The sequence below is a fragment of the Fundulus heteroclitus genome, unplaced genomic scaffold (genome assembly GCF_011125445.2).
Source record: "Fundulus heteroclitus isolate FHET01 unplaced genomic scaffold, MU-UCD_Fhet_4.1 scaffold_307, whole genome shotgun sequence".
In the NCBI taxonomy this organism is placed as follows: Eukaryota; Metazoa; Chordata; class Actinopteri; order Cyprinodontiformes; family Fundulidae; genus Fundulus; species Fundulus heteroclitus.
This window is the reverse complement of record NW_023396717.1, coordinates 120,496-138,993: the sequence shown is the minus strand read 5'-3', so window position 1 is coordinate 138,993 and position 18,498 is coordinate 120,496. Positions and strand designations below refer to the sequence as shown.

The 18,498-nt window shown below is 40.9% G+C and overlaps 1 protein-coding gene across 1 annotated transcript in view; it reads left to right on the top strand.

The window, feature by feature from the left end:
• The first annotated feature begins 1,851 nt into the window (after positions 1 to 1,851).
• The window catches only part of LOC105935032 (inactive N-acetylated-alpha-linked acidic dipeptidase-like protein 2), a 121,246-nt gene continuing 104,599 nt past the window's right edge, over positions 1,852 to 18,498 (top strand). Inside the window, exons 1-2 of the mRNA XM_036130237.1 lie at positions 1,852 to 1,876; positions 2,047 to 2,181. Coding sequence (XP_035986130.1) covers positions 1,852 to 1,876; positions 2,047 to 2,181 — 160 coding nt within the window. The remainder of the gene's footprint in view (positions 1,877 to 2,046; positions 2,182 to 18,498) is intronic.

Here is an 18,498-nt window from a genome sequence, read left to right as displayed (position 1 = left end):
CCACCAGCCGGGACTCCTCTGTGTTTTTTACAAACTCTGCCTTAAAGACATCTTCAAAAGTTGCGCTTGTGTGTGGCAGGGAGCTGAGTTTAGAAGATTTTGAAAGAGAAGGAGTTGTTATTTTTGTTTCTTTCAATCCATACCTCACTGCCGGTTGCAAGGTGTGTGAGAAACACTGCATGCGCTGTTTTTCTTTTGACATAAGAGCATTGATTTCCTCCTGATCTTTTATTGTGTGGTCAAGATCTCCGGGTCATCAAGAGGACCTTCGTGATGAGTCTATTCTCCTTGATCAGTAGGGAAACAACATACTCTGAATGGTGTGGACATGTTTGCATATAGCTATGTTGCGTGTAAGCCTTTGAAGCGGTTTCGTGCCAAAACACTTGAGTTTAACTTGAAAGCTTCTGTAAAAAGTTTGCAGTGACACTAAAGAAACCCCTTGATTCCATTTTACAATCAGACTAAATGTTCACAGTAACAGAAACATGTTCTGTACAGCTTAAATGGGTTCTTAATTTTGAATGTCTCTCTGCAGCAAGGTTATCTAATTTTGAGTGTAAGGTAACTTTGACTCACCGTCTTTGTGTTGCTTTGAATGTTGAACAAAGTTTGATGTTGTCATTTCTCTGCTGGTAATCTTTGAATCTTTTTATATTGGAAACCTTGTAATCTTTGTAGCCAAACAAAATTACCCATGGAGACATTGTTCCAGTATTGCTTGTTCACTCGATGACCAGCTCATGACCTTCCTCTAATGTTATTGGGCCTGGGAAGATGACCAGGGTTCTCTCTGGTTATATAAAGCACAAAGTATCTCAGTAACCCCTCCCTCACTTGTTGCTGCACACTACCTTTGAGCTCAGTGAGAGAAGGCTCCTACGATTTTCCTGTTCGTACAACAAAGATTCAGCTTTTTGGAAATATGAAAAATTAAAAGGAATGAAATGAGTTCCAGCCATCACTCATAGGTAGAACTGTATTGAAAGTACATTTGACTTGCTTTGAGAGACATGTCTGTTAGCATCTGGCTGCAGTGTAGATACCAACCAAGTAGCCCAAATATTTAACGGTTAACATCTGCTTATCCCACTTCTGGTACTCCATAACGAGCAAAGACAAAAAGAAATGATATTTTCTGCTAAAAGTACTTAAATTTAATGTATGTTGGGCTGCTGCTAGTCGCAGCAGGTGGTTCAGGCACCCCATACGGAGGCTAATCCTTGACGCAGCTGTTCTAACTTTGATTCTCACCATGGGCCATTTACTGCATGTCTTCTTCTTTGCTCGCTGCCCCTTTTCCCGCAGTTCTGCAAAACTGCTAATTAACTCCTAGTGCCACAGGAAAGCTTTTTAAAAAGTGTATTTTCACTTAAATCTATTTGTACAGATCAACATAACAATAATTGTATAGATGTCATTACTATCCTTGTAATAATCAATATGTTGTATATTTTAAAAGGACTTGAAATAATTGTAGCTTTATTAGTTTAAATGTATTTGTTAACATGGAGAAACGGATGTTTTTTCACAAGGTCATCATACTGTGACAATCTAATGAAAACTGTAAACAGAGGCTCTTTATTTACAGGCCCTCCATTTTTCTTCTTTTCACAGTATTTATACAAATTTAATTTGTTGACAAAAAATTAAGACATCAACTACAGTTTTGCCCAAACCTTTTAAATTCAAGAAGCTATAGATTTACTGTATTTCATGTTAATGAACGGTGTTAAATGGCAGCCTCTGAGGGATTTAAATTATATAAAGTGCAGAGTGAGAAGTTTGAGGATGAGACATTTGACCACTTATTCAATCATCAATCCCTCTGACACTCGCTGTTCTAGGACTATGAAGGTTCTCTGTGTTCTTTCAGGTCAGTCAAAGGGCTGATCGTATTTATTATAAGCATTAAAAGGAATCAGTGAAATACATCAAACCACTTTACATAAAATATAACTTTGATGATTTCTAAAAGTATTCAAACGAGTGTTTCTAATTGTTGTTGTTTTTATGGCTTGTCTTCTGTTTTGTTTTTTATGCTAGCTGGGCCTGGGCAGAGCCTTACATCTGTGCTGGTTCAGCCCATCTCTGCCTTCCTTGCCAAGACTTTATTGTCTTCACCATCAGTGGGACGGGGAGGAGATGCCTGCACACCATTGTTCATGCCTCCAAACAAAGGTAAAACACAAAAAAATGCCATGCAGAGCTACTGATGGAATTGCATGATCTTCTAGTTTTTAATATTATTCATCTTCAAAAACTACTCGTCAAGAAGAAAAAAAATCAAACTATAAATATAAAAGATCAGTGTTTTGATCATACTGATTCATTTGATCAACTACACCAAGTTTGCATATTTGTTTCAATGAAAAATGCTCCAAGTGTTATTGCAAAGGAAATCTTTGACCGGGTGTGGTAATAGCTTTCAGTTTGTTACAGACTTGCTTGGTGAGTACACACATTTATTTAGAGCATGGCTGGCAGATTGAAATTGCTTTGGTCAGCTCTGGGTGCAGCTGCAGGATAATGAATTAGGGGGAGTCGCCCTCATTTGGGTCACAGTTGGAACTTTGGGTTGAGTCCATTGGGTGGGTCTTTTTTAGGTACCCTTGTTCATTTGGCCTTAGTATTTCAGGAATATATATCTCATTCATCCCTGTGTTGAGCATCAGGCAGAAAAAGGAAGCGAAAAGGTTTGGGAAGCTTGTGGCTACACATCATATATCCAACAAATGCTAACATCTTTTCTTAACACGGTTTAATGCCCAGCATCATATCAAATGTGAGACCATTTTTACCGTTATACTCAAAAATAGCACCAGCCTACCATCCTGTTTAAAGCTGCTGTGAAATGGAAAGACATTTGTGCATATCAGTTGTTATTCCACTTGTCGGAATACCACTAAATAAATGAGTGAAAGAAGTTTTTGAAAAAATAAATGTATTATTTCATTGTAGTACAATAATGCCTTTCTTTACAATTGCTAAATGATGATCCTTTTGCGTAAGATGTTCTAAAGATGTTCTACAATTTTTGTTGACAGACTTGCAAAGTAGTTAAATAAATGCTTATCAATATCAAACTCCCCACCACCTTCAGCTCGAATGTGCCTCTGATACCATCCCTTTGTCTTTCACTCAGCCCTTTATTCATCATGATCTGCTGACAGCGTGTTCCCTCATTCTACGTGTGTACGGTCCATCCATTTTCATTTATTCCCCAATAAATCCAAGCAGCTGGTCATTGACTGGAAAACAGCACACTGCCCTTTTCCAGTGCTGCTCAGATATCAGCAATACCCACATGTATGCCCATGTCTGTCACTGTTTTGCACCCGTGCTATCTGAAGGAGTCACTCAGAAAATAAGTGACACATCCCCCCAAGACCAGGGACAAAAGTATTGATCTTTTAGTGCAGAGATGGATCATATGTTTGCAGCACTCTGATGTGTTGTTTTCTATTGGAAGCACATGTAAGCAGCTTTGATTGGTGTGAAAGGACAGTTCATTGATTTCTGGTTATTTGCAGTGTCATGTTGTGAGACCTGGGTTAGATGCTGCACTTTTTCTAATAAGGTTTCTGCCAGTTATGGACTGAACAGTTAGAAGTATCACAAATGCCCCTTCTCTGTGAGCACAGTGTGGACTATGCCTAACCTGCACGAAATAAAGCTGCAAGGTAGATTTCTTAACATGTTTCCATTACATCAAATGAGTCTTAAATTTGGAGGAGGGGTTGGGGTGGGGGGGAGTCAGAGACAAAGGGGAAGACAAAGACTAAATGTGAGAGAGATGTAATCTGTCTCAAATCGATTAGCTGCACCCATGGCCACACTTGGGGTCCCGCTATCATCTGTTTCCATCTGCCTGCCTCTTTTTAAGTTGTTTCTTTCTAATTCTTTCTCACATTTCTTTCCTTTTAATTCCAATTCAATTAAAGGTGGCTGCATTGGCAGGCCACTGTTTAATTGCTCAGGGTCCTTCTGTGGAGATCAGCAGACCTTAACAAGATGACTTGGTCAACCTCCGTGTTCTTATTTCTCTGTACATGCAATGTGTAGTGCCTCAGTCGTGTGAAAACTTTTTTCATTTTTTCTAACATTTTCAGCGCAAACTTCAATGCACTTTATTTTGATTTTATGTGAAAGGGCAACACAAAGGAGCTTAATTGTGGAGTGTAAGAAAGAAAATAAATTGTTTAAAAATGTTCTTCAAATAAAATCTGAAAAGTGGGGCCAGCCTTTGTAGTCAGACCATTTTAATGTAATACACCCAAATAATGTGATTTATTGTTGAAATAAATTGTACTGTTCTGTGAAGTGATTAGAAAGTCGTTGGAATACAAACCTCATCATGAAGACCAAGAAACAAAGCTGACAGGTCAGGGATAAAGTTGTGAAGAGGGTTAGGTTGTAAAAAGATATCCCAAGCATGATGAGATCAAAATTGACCTACTGCCAAATTAAAAACGTTGCGTGATGAAAACCTGACACTTCATCCTCAACACAGATTCCCCTCTAAACTGGTAGTGGCAGCATCATGCTGGCAAGATGCCTTCATTCACCAGGTAGAGGAAAGGTGAATTAGGCCCACTGAACGCGGGAACTGACTCAGAGGAGACTTTTCAGAGTTAAAGTTTAAGACCACTTTGTTAATGCTAAAATTCATTGTTCTTGTTTGTAATGACAAAATCTGGAAGATTGTAGTACATAGGACACTTTTCAAGTCATTTAATTTTAATTGAAGTAAAGTCAGAAGGCATGCTCATGCACAGCATGTGGCCGGTTGGATTGTATTGACTGAAAAAGGCTCCATTTATTGGTGGACACTGAGTTGCTGAGACTACACTGCTCATGTTAGACAGGTGAAGTTTGAGCAGCTAAAACAGTTTAAACTATGGGTAGAGTGTGGGACACTAGTGTAGTCCAGGCTGAACCAGCTGAGGGTTAAATCAAGCTTTACAGTTGTGAAGATGGATGTGTAGAAGGTGTTGGAACAGTGCATCTGTGCACATCCAACCTAGGGTTCTTGTCCCAGGGGGTAAAAACAAATGGGCACAGCAGAGTCAATGAGTCAGAGGGTGTGTATTTATTTCCATTTTGTGTGTGTGTGTGTGTGTGTGTGTTCGGTGTGAGTGAGTGAGTGAGTGAGTGAGTGAGTGAGTGAGTGAGTGAGTGAGTGAGTGAGTGAGTGAGTGAGTGAGTGAGTAAGAGAGAGAGAGAGAGAGAGAGAGAGAGAGAGAGAGAGACTGATTGTTCAGTAGCACCCATCCAACAATTAGTCTTTGATGGTGTATTTATCAGCCAGTTCAGCAGAGCACTGTTCCAGGTCACAGGTGTCATGGAAAGACAGGTGGTGGGGGCAGAGCGTCTTGTTTATATAACATCCAGGATAGTTTGAGATTACCAGCCTCCAAGGCCAGCATCGGGCAAGCCAATTCAGATAGCAACAAATTATTTTGTCTCAGGCAGAGTGTGAAATTTTTCTATTTGCCTTAAAGTCTTTCTGGTACTTCTCAGTGGCTAGTCCATAACAGCCAAATTTGTGGTCTTTCCGCCGTAAAGCGAGCTTAGAATTTCCCCAAGATCAATTCCAGTCACCATTGAGTTCAGACCGCAGCCGGCATGTGATGCTGTGCAAAGATTGCATCCAATTTACAGTTTTGCTCACAAAGCATTTGAGTCTGGGTCAATTTAATCCTTCCACACATTCCTGGCAGCCTTACCATGGCAAGAAAAGCTTCCGAGATTTTCCAAATTTGTTAATATACCAGGTAACCGGCAGCTCCAAAAAGCAGAAATCCTGTTATCCTAAATCCAATTATGTACGCATCTTCCACGTCTTCGGCGGACAAAATAGACAAACACACAATCCTCCACATCTCCAAGGAGTCCAGAGTGTATCCAGCTGCAAATGTCCCCTCGGGACAGCTGGGCTCTCCTTTGCCCTGTCTTCTTGTTGAGAAAGTGTGATCAATTGCATCGAGCGGCCAGCTGACCAGATCCATGGTTTGCGATTTGGTTGATTTGCAGATAACGGCTCTGAGAGAGAGATGCAAAGTGAGACAACGAGGACAAGCAGGGATGGAGAGGAAAAACCGTCAGCCTTAAATTATGTAGGGAGAGTATAGACTTTAGGGGAGTGGGGGCCTAGTGGGTAGAGTAATGCGCTTGTGTCCCGGTGGTTCTGGGTTCAACTCCCACAGACTCTGGGTCCCTGAGCAAGACCCCAGATTGCTCCCTGGGCACTGCACAATGGCAGTCCACTGCTCCCCAAAGGGATGGGTTAAATGCAGAGAACAATTTTGATTGGAATGTACATTGCAATGACAATAAATATTATTATTAGACATTAAGAGGTAATGCCTTTAGACATCATGAACATTTAGATATCAATGAAAATATTAGATGTCTTTGGGCATAGTGATTTATTTACCACACCTGCAAGCCATTTGTCATCACGGACCTATTTATATATTAGGAGTTTATGTTTTGAAAGTCCTGATATGCATACAGTAATATTAAGTAAGTTTGTTTTTTGCTCGTGTATTATTTTCTAGCTTAAAGGTAAAAATGCAATAAATGTATTTTCTCATGCAGTAATTCTTAAAGTTTTGTGATTTAGTTATTGTTGCTTTGTTTTGGACTTTTCTGGAGTAATTAGTTTCCATTCCCCTCAGCAAAAGCCATCTGTAACCACCCAATCAGCTCAGTCTCCTCTGTCATCAGTCACCAGTCAATTAGCTCAATCAGCCCCACCTGCTGCCATTAATTACTGCCAACTCTGCTCACCCGTTCCCTTGTCTATATCTACCTGCCAACTCATCCCTGCCAGAACATCTTGTCTTGCCTCATGTGCACTGCCACTGTGTTTTTACCAGTTCCTGTTTGCTCAGTAAGCTGGACTGTATTTCCCTGTTTGTGTTCAGCCCTCGGGCTGCACAGTGGCGCAGTGGGTAGCGCTGTTGCCTTGCAGCAAGAAGGTCCTGGGTTCAAGTACACCCCTGGGTCTTTCTGCATGGAGTTTGCATGTTCTCCCTGTGCATGCATGGGTTCTCTCCAGGTACTCTGGCTTCCTCCCACAGTCCAAAAACATGACCATCCATCCATCCTCCGAACCGCTTTATCCCTCATGGGGTCGCGGGGGGTGCTGGTGCCTATCTCCAGCGTTCAATGGGCGAGAGGCGGGGTTCACCCTGGACAGGTCGCCAGTCTGTCGCAGGGCAACACAGAGACATACAGGACAAACAACCATTCACGCACACACTCACACCTAAGGACAATTTGGAGAAGCCAATTAACCTAACGGTCATGTTTTTGGTCTGTGGGAGGAAGCCAGAGTACCCAGAGAGAACCCACGCATGCACAGGGAGAACATGCAAACTCCATGCAGAAAGACCCAGGGGTGTACTCGAACCCAGGACCTGTAAAACAGAGCTGCTTTTCCAAAATGGCGGTAGGACAAGGCTGGTCAAAAACCAGCAGAAGCCATGCACTGCATAGGACTGCAACTGCAGCTGATTAAACTGTTGTAGTTAACTGAAACATTATTAGATTAGGTTTGTAGTCCAACTTATCTTGACCGTATTCCTGCTATTACACTGCATTGCACTATACTGTGTGTTTTCTTTTCCTATGTTCTGTTCATGTTGAATTGTCTATCTCCCTATATATATAGCACATAGTTAGGGTAGAATTACAGTTACATTGTATTTTAAATTGTTAATGTGAATGCAATCAGTGAAGACTGGCCAACTGGTGAACATGGGGCAGAAACCGACCTTAGACATTTGTGCACAAGCTTGGTAATTCTCAGGTAACACAAAATCTCTCAGAGTCTCTGCCAGTGCCCTGATACCAGATGGGCTGTGAGGTAACTCAATCAATCTCCAAAGATGGTAGGCAGGAGGGACACACACAAACATTCCTGTAATCACAGTAAGATAAAGAGGTAAAGTCATAAAAAAGAAGGCTAAATAAACTACTTTTAATAGATGCCCTAAAACCAAAGGGGTACCTTGAAATAAAAGTTCCAATATTATGAGATACAATATATTTTCAATAAATTACTACTTCTATAGTGTATTAGACACTGTGCAATTAAATACAATTAAGTATTTAAATATCGCAAGTTAATAATTAAAAAAAGAACCACTGCTTTTTTGTTTTTTCCTTTAAAATCTGGATTGGCAGTTCATAAATAGCTGTGTAGTAGTTTGTCAAACATTTTCTAATCTTGGAAAATGCTGAAGGAAAATACTTCATACATGCAGCCTTGACATCCCAGCAATCAGCTCCCCTTGGCCCCTTTAAGCAGCTACAATGAAAGTTAAATTATTCATGTTCACAAAGCAGGAGAAGGAAATTATTTCACAATAGCAATTTCCACAGACCATCAGGTAATTTTAAAATATAGGAAGGAAATAAAGGTGGAGGTTAATGTAAGGGCAGAAAGCCTGAGAAAGGTACAGAACATAAGCTCTACCTGAGTGAAGTCACAGGTTCTATAACTACCAGATTTAGATGACTTTGGAGCTGTGGTCCAATGTCCACTGCAATGTTCCGCAGCGTGACTTTCACAAATAAGCCCTTTATGTAATGCACATAGTTAGATGAGCCCGATATTCCAACTGGACACAGAGGTATAATTCTTTTAAAAAGATTTATTGTGGAAAGGATGAATACTGGTAGCTGATGAGACAGCAGGATTAGGCAGGAGACCAGAAAGTACAGGTGGCGATGTCAACAGTGGGCAGGATCAGATTGACCGGGAACTTGCCGGCAGTGGCAGACCAGAACCAGAGATGATGGCAGGGGCTGACCAGAACAGACAATGCAGGCTGAGGAAACACCAGAACGGGCAGAGCCACCAGCTGGTGCTCGCGGAGAACAAGGCAGACTTCGAGCAGTATATGCTGACACTGGAAGCGCATATCAGTGAGGGCTGAACATCCATCCATCCATCCATCCATTTTCCAAACTGCTTCTCCCTCATGGGGTCGCGGGGGGTGCTGGTGCCTATCTCCAGCGTTCACTGGGCGAGAGGCGGGGTACACCCTGGACAGGTCGCCAGTCTGTCGCAGGGCAACACAGAGAGACAAACAGGACAAACAACCATTAATGCACACACTCACACCTAAGGACAATTTGGAGAAGCCAATTAACCTAACAGTCATGTTTTTGGGCTGCACAGTGGCACAGTGGGTAGCACTGTTGCCTTGCAGCAAGAAGGTCCTGGGTTCGAGTACACCCCTGGGTCTTTCTGCATGGAGTTTGCATGTTCTCCCTGTGCATGCGTGGGTTCTCTCCGGGTACTCCGGCTTCCTCCCACAGTCCAAAAACATGACTGTTAGGTTAATTGGCTTCTCCAAATTGTCCTTAGGTGTGAATGGTTGTTTGTCCTGTTTGTCTCTGCGACAGACTGGCATCCTGTCCAGGGTGTACCCCGCCTCTCGCCCGGTGAACGCTGGAGATAGGCACCAGCACCCCCGCGACCCCATGAGGGATTAAGCGGTTTGGAAAATGGATGGATGGATATATATATATATATATATATATATATATATACACACACAGTATATATGGCTTGTACCTGTATAGTGCTTTATCAAGTTCGACGACCCTAAAGCGCTTCACACTACCATTAACACCCTGACAGCGGTGAACTACATTGTAGCCACAACTACCCTGGAGCAGACTGACACAAGTAAGATTGCACATTGCCACATGCTTGTGCTAAATCTCATTGCACAACATGTATATAATTTAATTGCAGTAAAATAAATACATAAAAATCTGTTTAACTCTGAAAGAGTTCTTCTTTAGCAGTTCTTCTTTAGCAGAATCGCTACTCTGACATAAAACATACTATACAGCTCACAAAAAAATCCAAGATTTTTGTCTTTTTCATGTGATCGGGTTAAATCAGTTGCATCCAAATTTAGCCATCTGAAATAAAGTATTACTGTAATTTGTAAGCCATGTAACTAGTTGTAATCTCAGGTTTTGGAAAGGCATAATATTGGTGTAGCCTTGGTGTGCACGTGTGATGTTGCTCTCAGAAGTCCTGTGAATGCTCAGACACGTGACAAATTAGGGGGAACATTGGTCCTGGAACTCTAATTAAGTTGACATGCACAGCCTTGAGGAGAAACAAAGAAGTTCCGTCAGAAGATAAGGAAAGATCTTTCCTCCTCTGGCAAAGTAGGCCACAAAGACTGCTCCTGCACCGGGTAGCGACGCATCCCCCACTGCTGTTGAAGTCGGCGAGATGTGGTAACAAGCCACATCACGGCCTTAACGATTTGTCCCATCTGGCAGTTCCACGAGGGAAACAATAATTTACCTGCCTGGGCAGTAATGCTGGACTGTTGAACGTTTACATGTTGTGACGGAATTCGGGTCGTAAGCTGTTTACTGTGTTTTTAATTTGGTCTCTGTGAAACAACTGCGCTGACGGTCGTCCCTCGTTCCTCTTGCTTGTGGCACCTAACTGTGGCTTGTGTTAGCTTATTGCCTAGTGCAGCCACCATCTGGAGCCGGCTGGGCTAACCATTGGGTAGGACTAGCTCATTGTGTAGCCCTGCCATCTTGAGCCTTTAGCTTAGCAGCTCGAAGCTTTCTGTAGCTAATTGGGACTAGCAGCAAGCCTGTGCTTTGAACCATCATATTACTCCATGTATCATCTCAATGCTGTTTTACATCATGTTCTGCTGTTTTCATGGTGATTATTCAATGCTTGATTAAGTGAGGCTTATTTTAGTTAGAAAATTATCGAAAGACTGCTATATCCAAGTTTCAGAAGAACAGGAATATACATAGACATTATGTCCTTGCTTGTGGTTAATGATTAGTGGTTCCAAGTGCAATTATAATTTAAGGTTGTTAATGTTTACTGGTAGCGAGTCTAATTCAGTCTTACCACTGAATAGACATCCATCTTTCATGGTAAATACCGTTAATGGTTAGTTAATAAACTCAGTTGTTAGCTTTAATGAATAATGGCTGGTAGCCCTTGATCACAAACATCTGGAGACATTTTTCGTTATCACCTTTGACTAGAATAACATATTATCATTTATAATATCCAATTATAATTATTAACAATATTCATAATTAAATAGGTTGCACAACATACCAAAGTGAGCAGCTGCAAGAGATACGGCTAAGTGTGAGGATGAGGGGTAGGGAATAAAGCAGGACTTGGGGCTGTGGTCAGGATAAGGGAAAGTTACACATTGAAATATGAAGCGTGAACAGGGCAACATGGGTGGTTTCGCTACAGATCAGTCTTTTTGAGATGGAGGATTTTTTACCCTTCTCTTCACGAAGGTTGAGGGAGCCCTGGACAGCAGGCCTCATGAGGGGCTGAAGGTGCTGAGGCAATGAAGGGCAGAATGGTTGCAGTTTCTGAGTGGTAAAGTGTTGGCATCATCATTGCAAACCTGGGCTATCGTTCAAAGCATTTGCAAATGCTGAAGACTACCGATCAATAATCTCAACGGTCGCAATTCCAACTCCTGAGTCTGACTCGGTGTGGGACAGAGGCCTTTGTCTTCCTGAGATTATTTTGACAGATATTTTGAAATTTTATGTATTTTTTTTCCCACATATTTATTTTCCTTTCAGCAGTGTAATGAACCTGAACAAGACAGAGAGTTCAGGACAAGCACAAGACCCACACTGAGCAGTATAAAGTTACTCCATATCCTACCTGCCATAGCAGCTGAATGACTGACATAACCACATTTTGACCTTGCCACAAAAAAGAACACTTTAATTTTGGGGACCCAAATTATAAAGTCATGTTTGCAATCAGCAATTGCAGGAGAGAGGAACACACAATAACAGCAATGTAAAATTTATCAAGAGTGTAAATAATGGCCATGCAAACAACTTTGTTGTGATATATTTGCCTAAATCTTTACTTGGTTGGTTTCTGCAGCTACTTGTCTGATGCTCTTCTTTTTTTCCCTCTCTGTGTCGCTCTGCGATGCCAAAGGTGTACCAAATTTCCGTAGCAATTACAGAGCACTGCCGCAGAGGGAGAAGTGAGCGAAGCAGAACAACTTAAAATTGCTTTATAAAAAGTACTCCCTGGCCCTTTAATTACACCCTTATTGATTGCAATGTAGAAGTTTTCCACTTTCAATGACTACTGTTTCTTGAATGTGCATTAAAAATGCCCTGCAGAGGATGCCACTGGAACGGCTCTTGATGGCTAGACAACAGCTTTAAGAGCATGGCACTGGGGGTTTGACAGAAATGGGTAATAGAAATGGAGATAAAACATATTGTACCATCTAAAACTTTCAAGTTGGGTTTATCTTTCCCCTATTTAAACTCAAAAGGTAGAGCCAATCTAATATATGCATCAGGTCAATTAAGTCTTAAGCATGTCAACGCTTTCTATCAGGGCCATTGACATTAAATTAACACCAGAGGTTGGCAGCAACCCAACTAATCTGCACACATGAAAACAATTAAGCAACTTAGTGCACAGATGAGGTTATGGTTAAAAATTTAATTGGGGAGCCGGGGGGGGGGGGGGGGGCATGTTGTTCTCTCCCCACTTATCCTCTATTTGTACACAAATAACTGCACCTCAGTGGAAACGCAGTATTTCAACAGTTAAGTATATTCCTAACAATGACTAGCCGCTTTGATGTTTTCCAGTAACGTTTTCATGCTCACCACAGTATTGAGACGGCCCTGATCAAGGTGCTCAGTGACATCCAGATAGTGGAAGAACCACAGTGCTGGTACTTTTCAACCTCAGTGCAGCATTTGTCATTGTTGATCTCTCAATATTATTAGAGCATCTGGAAAACTAGGCTGGTCTTTCTGGCACAGCACTTGAATCCTAAATCTTACTTCAAGAACAGGTATTTGTATGTGTCAGTAGGTAACTTTAAATCAGAGACCATTATATGTGGGGGCCCACAAGGTTCCATCTTGGGGCCCCTCCTATTCAATATCTACATACTCCCCTTAGCTCAGATTATAGCAAACAGCAAGATCAGCTATCAAAACTATACTGACAACACACAGCTATACATTAGTGTCACCAGGTGACCATAAACCTATTAGTGCATTGGCTAGATGCATAGAACAAATCAATACATGGATGTACCATCATTTTCTTCAGCTGAATGAAAACAGAACTGAAGTAATAACTTTCGGTCCAAAGGAGAATTGACAAGAGTTAGCACACAGCTTCAGTTACTATAGCTAGAAACCAAAGATCAGAGCCAAAATCTCTGTGTTATGATGGACTCAGACATGAACCTTCAGAGGCACATAAAGGGAGTTATTAAGTCGGCCTTCTATCACCTGAAAAATATTTCCAGGATTAAAGGACTAATCATTCAGCCAGATTGTGAAAACCTATCCATGCATTTTCTTACTTGAATTAAATACTCCAACAGTGTTTTCACAGGTCTGCAAAAAAGTGTATTAGACAGCTGCAGGTGATGCAGAACGCTGCTGCCTGTGTCCTCACTGAAACTAAGAAAGTAGAGTACATCACCCATGTTCTGAGGTCCTTACACTGGCTCCTTTTTATATCAGAGAATTTACTTTAAAATACTTCTAATAATTTATAAAGCACTGAATGGATTAGCACCTTAATATATCACAGACTTGTAATCAGTGCATCAACCCTCCAGACCACTATGTTCTTCTGATTTAAGCCTACTCTGCATAGCCAGAACCATACACGGAGAAGTATAATTTAGTTCCTATGCCCCTCTTATCTAGAACAAACTTCCAGAAGACCGTAAAAGTGCTGAAAGCTTGAGTTATTTTTAATCAAGATTAAAAACGAATTTGTTTAGGATTGCCTTTGACTGTTCTAGTTAAACTGTTAACTGAAACATCATTAGTTTAATTAAATTTAAAGCAGACGGGGAATAATAATGGCAGTAGTTTTTGGACTGATTTCAACAGGGGAAAAAAACATAACAAATAGAAAAGGTGTTGATTAAACAAGTGGAGAGAGCACAACCGGGGGCTCTTCCTTTGCTCCACTAATATCCAGCTTATTTTCAACGGAGATACGGAGACAGTAAATTGAAGTTTTTTGTGCGAGACTTTCGGTCGGTCACTTCCTGTCACTGTTTAGCTTGCTGAAATGCAATTCATGCAGCCACTTCGTACCAAATTACTCGTCATTATGATTTCAAGGAAGACCGGGAGCGTTTGTACAGTAACGGGCGTAAAAGAAAGGTTTACGTGGAGCAGGAGTGTTTGATTCATTGCCTGTGTACAAGAGCTGTGGATACGAGGCGCCCTACTTCCTTTAACACTGATACTCTAATAAATAAACTAGAAATAAAGTTACAGCTATATTCTAAAGCTACATTTTACATTTTAACGTGACAAGCTTGCATTAAGAGCTTTGAGACCACACATCAGATTGGTAAAGTTTCAAACTTCAGGCCTAAACATGAAGTAGGCAGAACGTTTTGATATCCTGTTATAACATCAGTTAAATCCCAAACATTTAGCACTGCTATCTTTGTAAAATTAACTGACCAGCAAACTAATCACAGTGAGGCCAAAGCCAGTATGTTTCCGAATCAGACCATTCATTAGCCTACCTTCCATAAGATCACCGCTGCACGACTTAAGGACTACCCCTGGAGCCGCAACACAAGAGCACTCCAGCCATCTCAGTACAGCCGGTTGATGTAGTCAGGATCCAGCAGAGTCAACGTCGGACTTGCTTTAGCCTAAACGCACATCAGCCTCCATGAATACCAGGTCATCCATGTTGATATTTATTCACATCGATTCAACTTTTCCAGTGTGGAGGTTCGCCTCAGTAAAGTCGCATAGCAGAGCCGTCCGCACCTAAGTGACGACACAAAATGGTTAAACATGTCCTTGTACGTTATATGAGGCCACTTCTTCATGTCATCCTCTCAGACATGAATAGTTTGAGGCTCTGGCACTGACCTGCCAATTCCACTGCTTGCAAATTTTTGGAAATGTTGCCACGACAGTTTATCATTTCAGTCAAGCTAATGTTATTTTATCTAGGGAAGCGCTAAAATAGAAGTGGCGCACAAAAAAACGGAAGTTGGACCCATAGTTACTTCCGTGTTTGAACATAAGGTGGAAAAGGAGGTGAGTTTTTTTGGGGGTTTTTTCATCTCAGGATTTCCCTCACCTCGCTTTCTGATTGGCTACATGTCACATTCAATAGGCTGCATGCATCAATGCGTGCTTCTGTGCTTTTTGTCTCTCTGCTCTGTCTTCTCTAACTGCCTGTCGGTCAAGGCAGATGGACCGTTCACACTGAGCCTGGTTCTGCTGGAGGTTTTCCTCCCTGTTAAAGGGGAGTTTTCCTCTCCACTGTCGCTTCATGTATGCTCGGTATGAGGGATTGCTTCATAGCCATCGATAATGCAGACAACTGTCCAGTGTGGCTCTACGCTCTTTCAAGAGGAGTGAATGCTGCTTGTCAATGCTTCATGCAATCTGCTGGGTTGCCTTAGATAGGAAACTTTTTGACCAATCTGTATGATTTGATTGAATTTGACTTTGTAAATTGCCTTGAGATGACATGTGTTGTGATTTGGCACTATATAGATAAAATTGAATTAAATACACAGAAAAGGCTATATTTACTAAGAAATGTATCAAACAGAAAGATTAAAAGACAAAGGGTAACAAATACTACACCAGCTGGATATGGTTATCTTTCAGAAAAACATTGCATGCAACAAGAGTGAGTTGCTGGCGTATACATTTTTTTAAAAGTGTCAAATAACCTCAATATCTACCTATAAGACCACATGTGCATATGAAAGAATTGTATAAGTAAACATTTAGAAGATACATATATCTCTATGTCTAAAGTCGAAGAAATACTATGTGTGAGTACTAGTCAAGATTAGTTACTGTAGGTTTCACCCCAATATGCTGGTGTTTTGAAAATCCTGTGTCACATGGGACCAATGGTGAGTGTAAAGAAGGCCATCATTACGTTTATTGAACCACATTTAAATTAATGTTTTGTTTTGAATATCAAATTAAATGAAGTAATTACACAATGAGAAACAGAGTATTCATTTCATTTGTTTCTGGTTTTGCTTTGACAGCGTCTTCTCAGCTGACACTGATGAGGGCCTGTCCTTTGAACAAAAATAATTAAATGGATAACAACAAGCAATGCCTTAACTAATATTCTTTGGATTGGACTCTTACTCTGTCGTGCGTTTAGGCTTAAAGGTTCCCAGGGGCCTGAGCTCCTTACAAAGGTTTCAGAAGAGTCCATTCATGGGCTGAGAGAAGGGAAACATAAACTGTGTATTTTAGGGTTTTATATTGTAGATTTAAATCCAAAAATTTTAATGTGTTCTGTGATAGACACTATTTGTTAAAAGAAATCATTTGGATGTTTTAAGTCATTTTGTAGATGTTCATTTGTGCATACACATGTTCTTGTTTACCCTGTGTCAGGCTAGGTTGGTTAATTTGAGGGTGTGATCAGTTATAAAAGGCTGCCTGTTAATATGCTTAAGAGCTGCTGCTGCGACCTCATTTGACCGGCTGAATAGGTTTTCTTTTATGCCAGTAGGAGTTCCATGTTAGTGAACGAACACCTGGTTGGTCTGCAGCTAATCTTTGCCTCAAGCCTTCTGCTTATCTTAACCACTAAGGGCATTCTAACAGTGTGGAGATGAAAGAGATGTTTTTGAAGTATATCTGGCACTTTTGATGTTCTCCTGCTCAGAATAGTGTGTTTATATTCTTTGTATCAGATTTTATTAGGCATACCAACGACCAGGTCCAAACACCTGGTGATTGTATGTTCTCAATGCCGACATCCAGACTCCGCAGCCCTCTGGATCTATGCTCCACTCTGATATAAATCTTTTTAAATCTAATCCCAAAACTCATTTGTTCAGGTGGCCTTTTAGTGTCAACCTGCACAGTAAAACTCTAGTCTGGATTTTAAGTCTTTATTGCCTGTTCTTATGGTTTCTAAGCTCTCTTTTGTTTATCGCTGTGTGTTTTCTATTGTTTTTAATTGTAAAGCACTAAATCAACGGCTGATTGACTGAACAGATGAACGTGTCACCTTCAGGCATCAGGAAATTGTACCAGAGGATGAAACAAAGTTCTGGTGGTCCACAATTCTCTTCCTAATTTGCTGTCATATCTGTTTTATTTTTTTCCTTGATGGCAAATTTTATACTGGCAAACTAAAAACGTTTCTATAGTTTCTATGTAGCTTTTCTTACTCTGACAGTTATATTTACGTGTTATGAACGAATAAAACAAAAGAGTGAGCTACGGTTTGCTATGAATAAAAGTCACACTATGTTTGATTTATTTAGCAAAAGTCAGAGACACATTTTAGTCCCTTTAAATAACTTAATCAGCTCTGAAAACTGTAAGTCACCTCTTACCTGCAGAAGCGGCTGTATCTGTAAACTCATTCATCATGAAGGGGAGTCGCTATTTGACAAATCTTTCTCTTGCTCCCTGCGTGCATGTCTGCAGACTGAATACACATACAGTAAGGGCCACATGTTCCATCCCCTCTCTTTAGCCATAGTCATTTGTGGCCATTGTCAAAAGTGATAAATGGGTTATGTGGCTCAGATAAGTGAGAGCAGTGAATTTTTATAATGCATTAAACAGGAGCGAGAGGGCAAGCAGACAGGCGGACTGGGAGGGAAGGAGGAGAGGTGCGGAGCTGGGGAAAGTGGGCTGTCATGCTGTGGTGCTGTAGGCAGGGGACCTCTGTCACACACAGTTTGAGCCCCTGCTTCACATCTTTACTGGCGTTTCGTCTGTATTTTCCCTCAGATATCCAGCCATCAGCCCCCTTGAGCTCACAGCCGTCCAGCAAGGCAGCAGAGCTGGCAGTGACAGTTTCCACTGACTGCTCAGTCACGTGAATCTTCTGGCAGTGCGTTTGTGTGTGGGGAAAAATTTTTGATGTCTTTGAGAGTGCCCGGTGGAATCGGACACCTTCTAAGGAGTGTCTTTCTATTTCTGTACTTCTCATTTCTAAATAAGCCATATAAAGATCAGAGCGCAATCGGGCAGATTCAAGTATTTCTTTCTTCAAAACTCATCAGGGCTTAAGAATAGTTTATACACATGTTGATGAGAGACTGAAGCATTTGCCTTTGCATTATGATAATGGTTTAATGATAATTTCTACAACTTGTCTTTGTACAGAGGCTTTTTGTGATAAGACAAGGGCTAAAATTCATGTTGAAAATCAGGAAATAACCACCTGGATAAAATAAAGGAGATTGTTAAACTACTACCCTTTATTTTACCTACCATGGACAGTCTTTTGCAAACATATCATTTACTTTTTACACTGTGAGTTGTATACAACAAGACAATTTATTTGAAAAACGGCCATTTCATTTAACTGCGAAATATTCAAAACTGGTAAACTTACCAGGAATAGTAATTTTGTCATCTGAACATTTTCCATTTTATTTACAGCCAAGAAACGTGTGC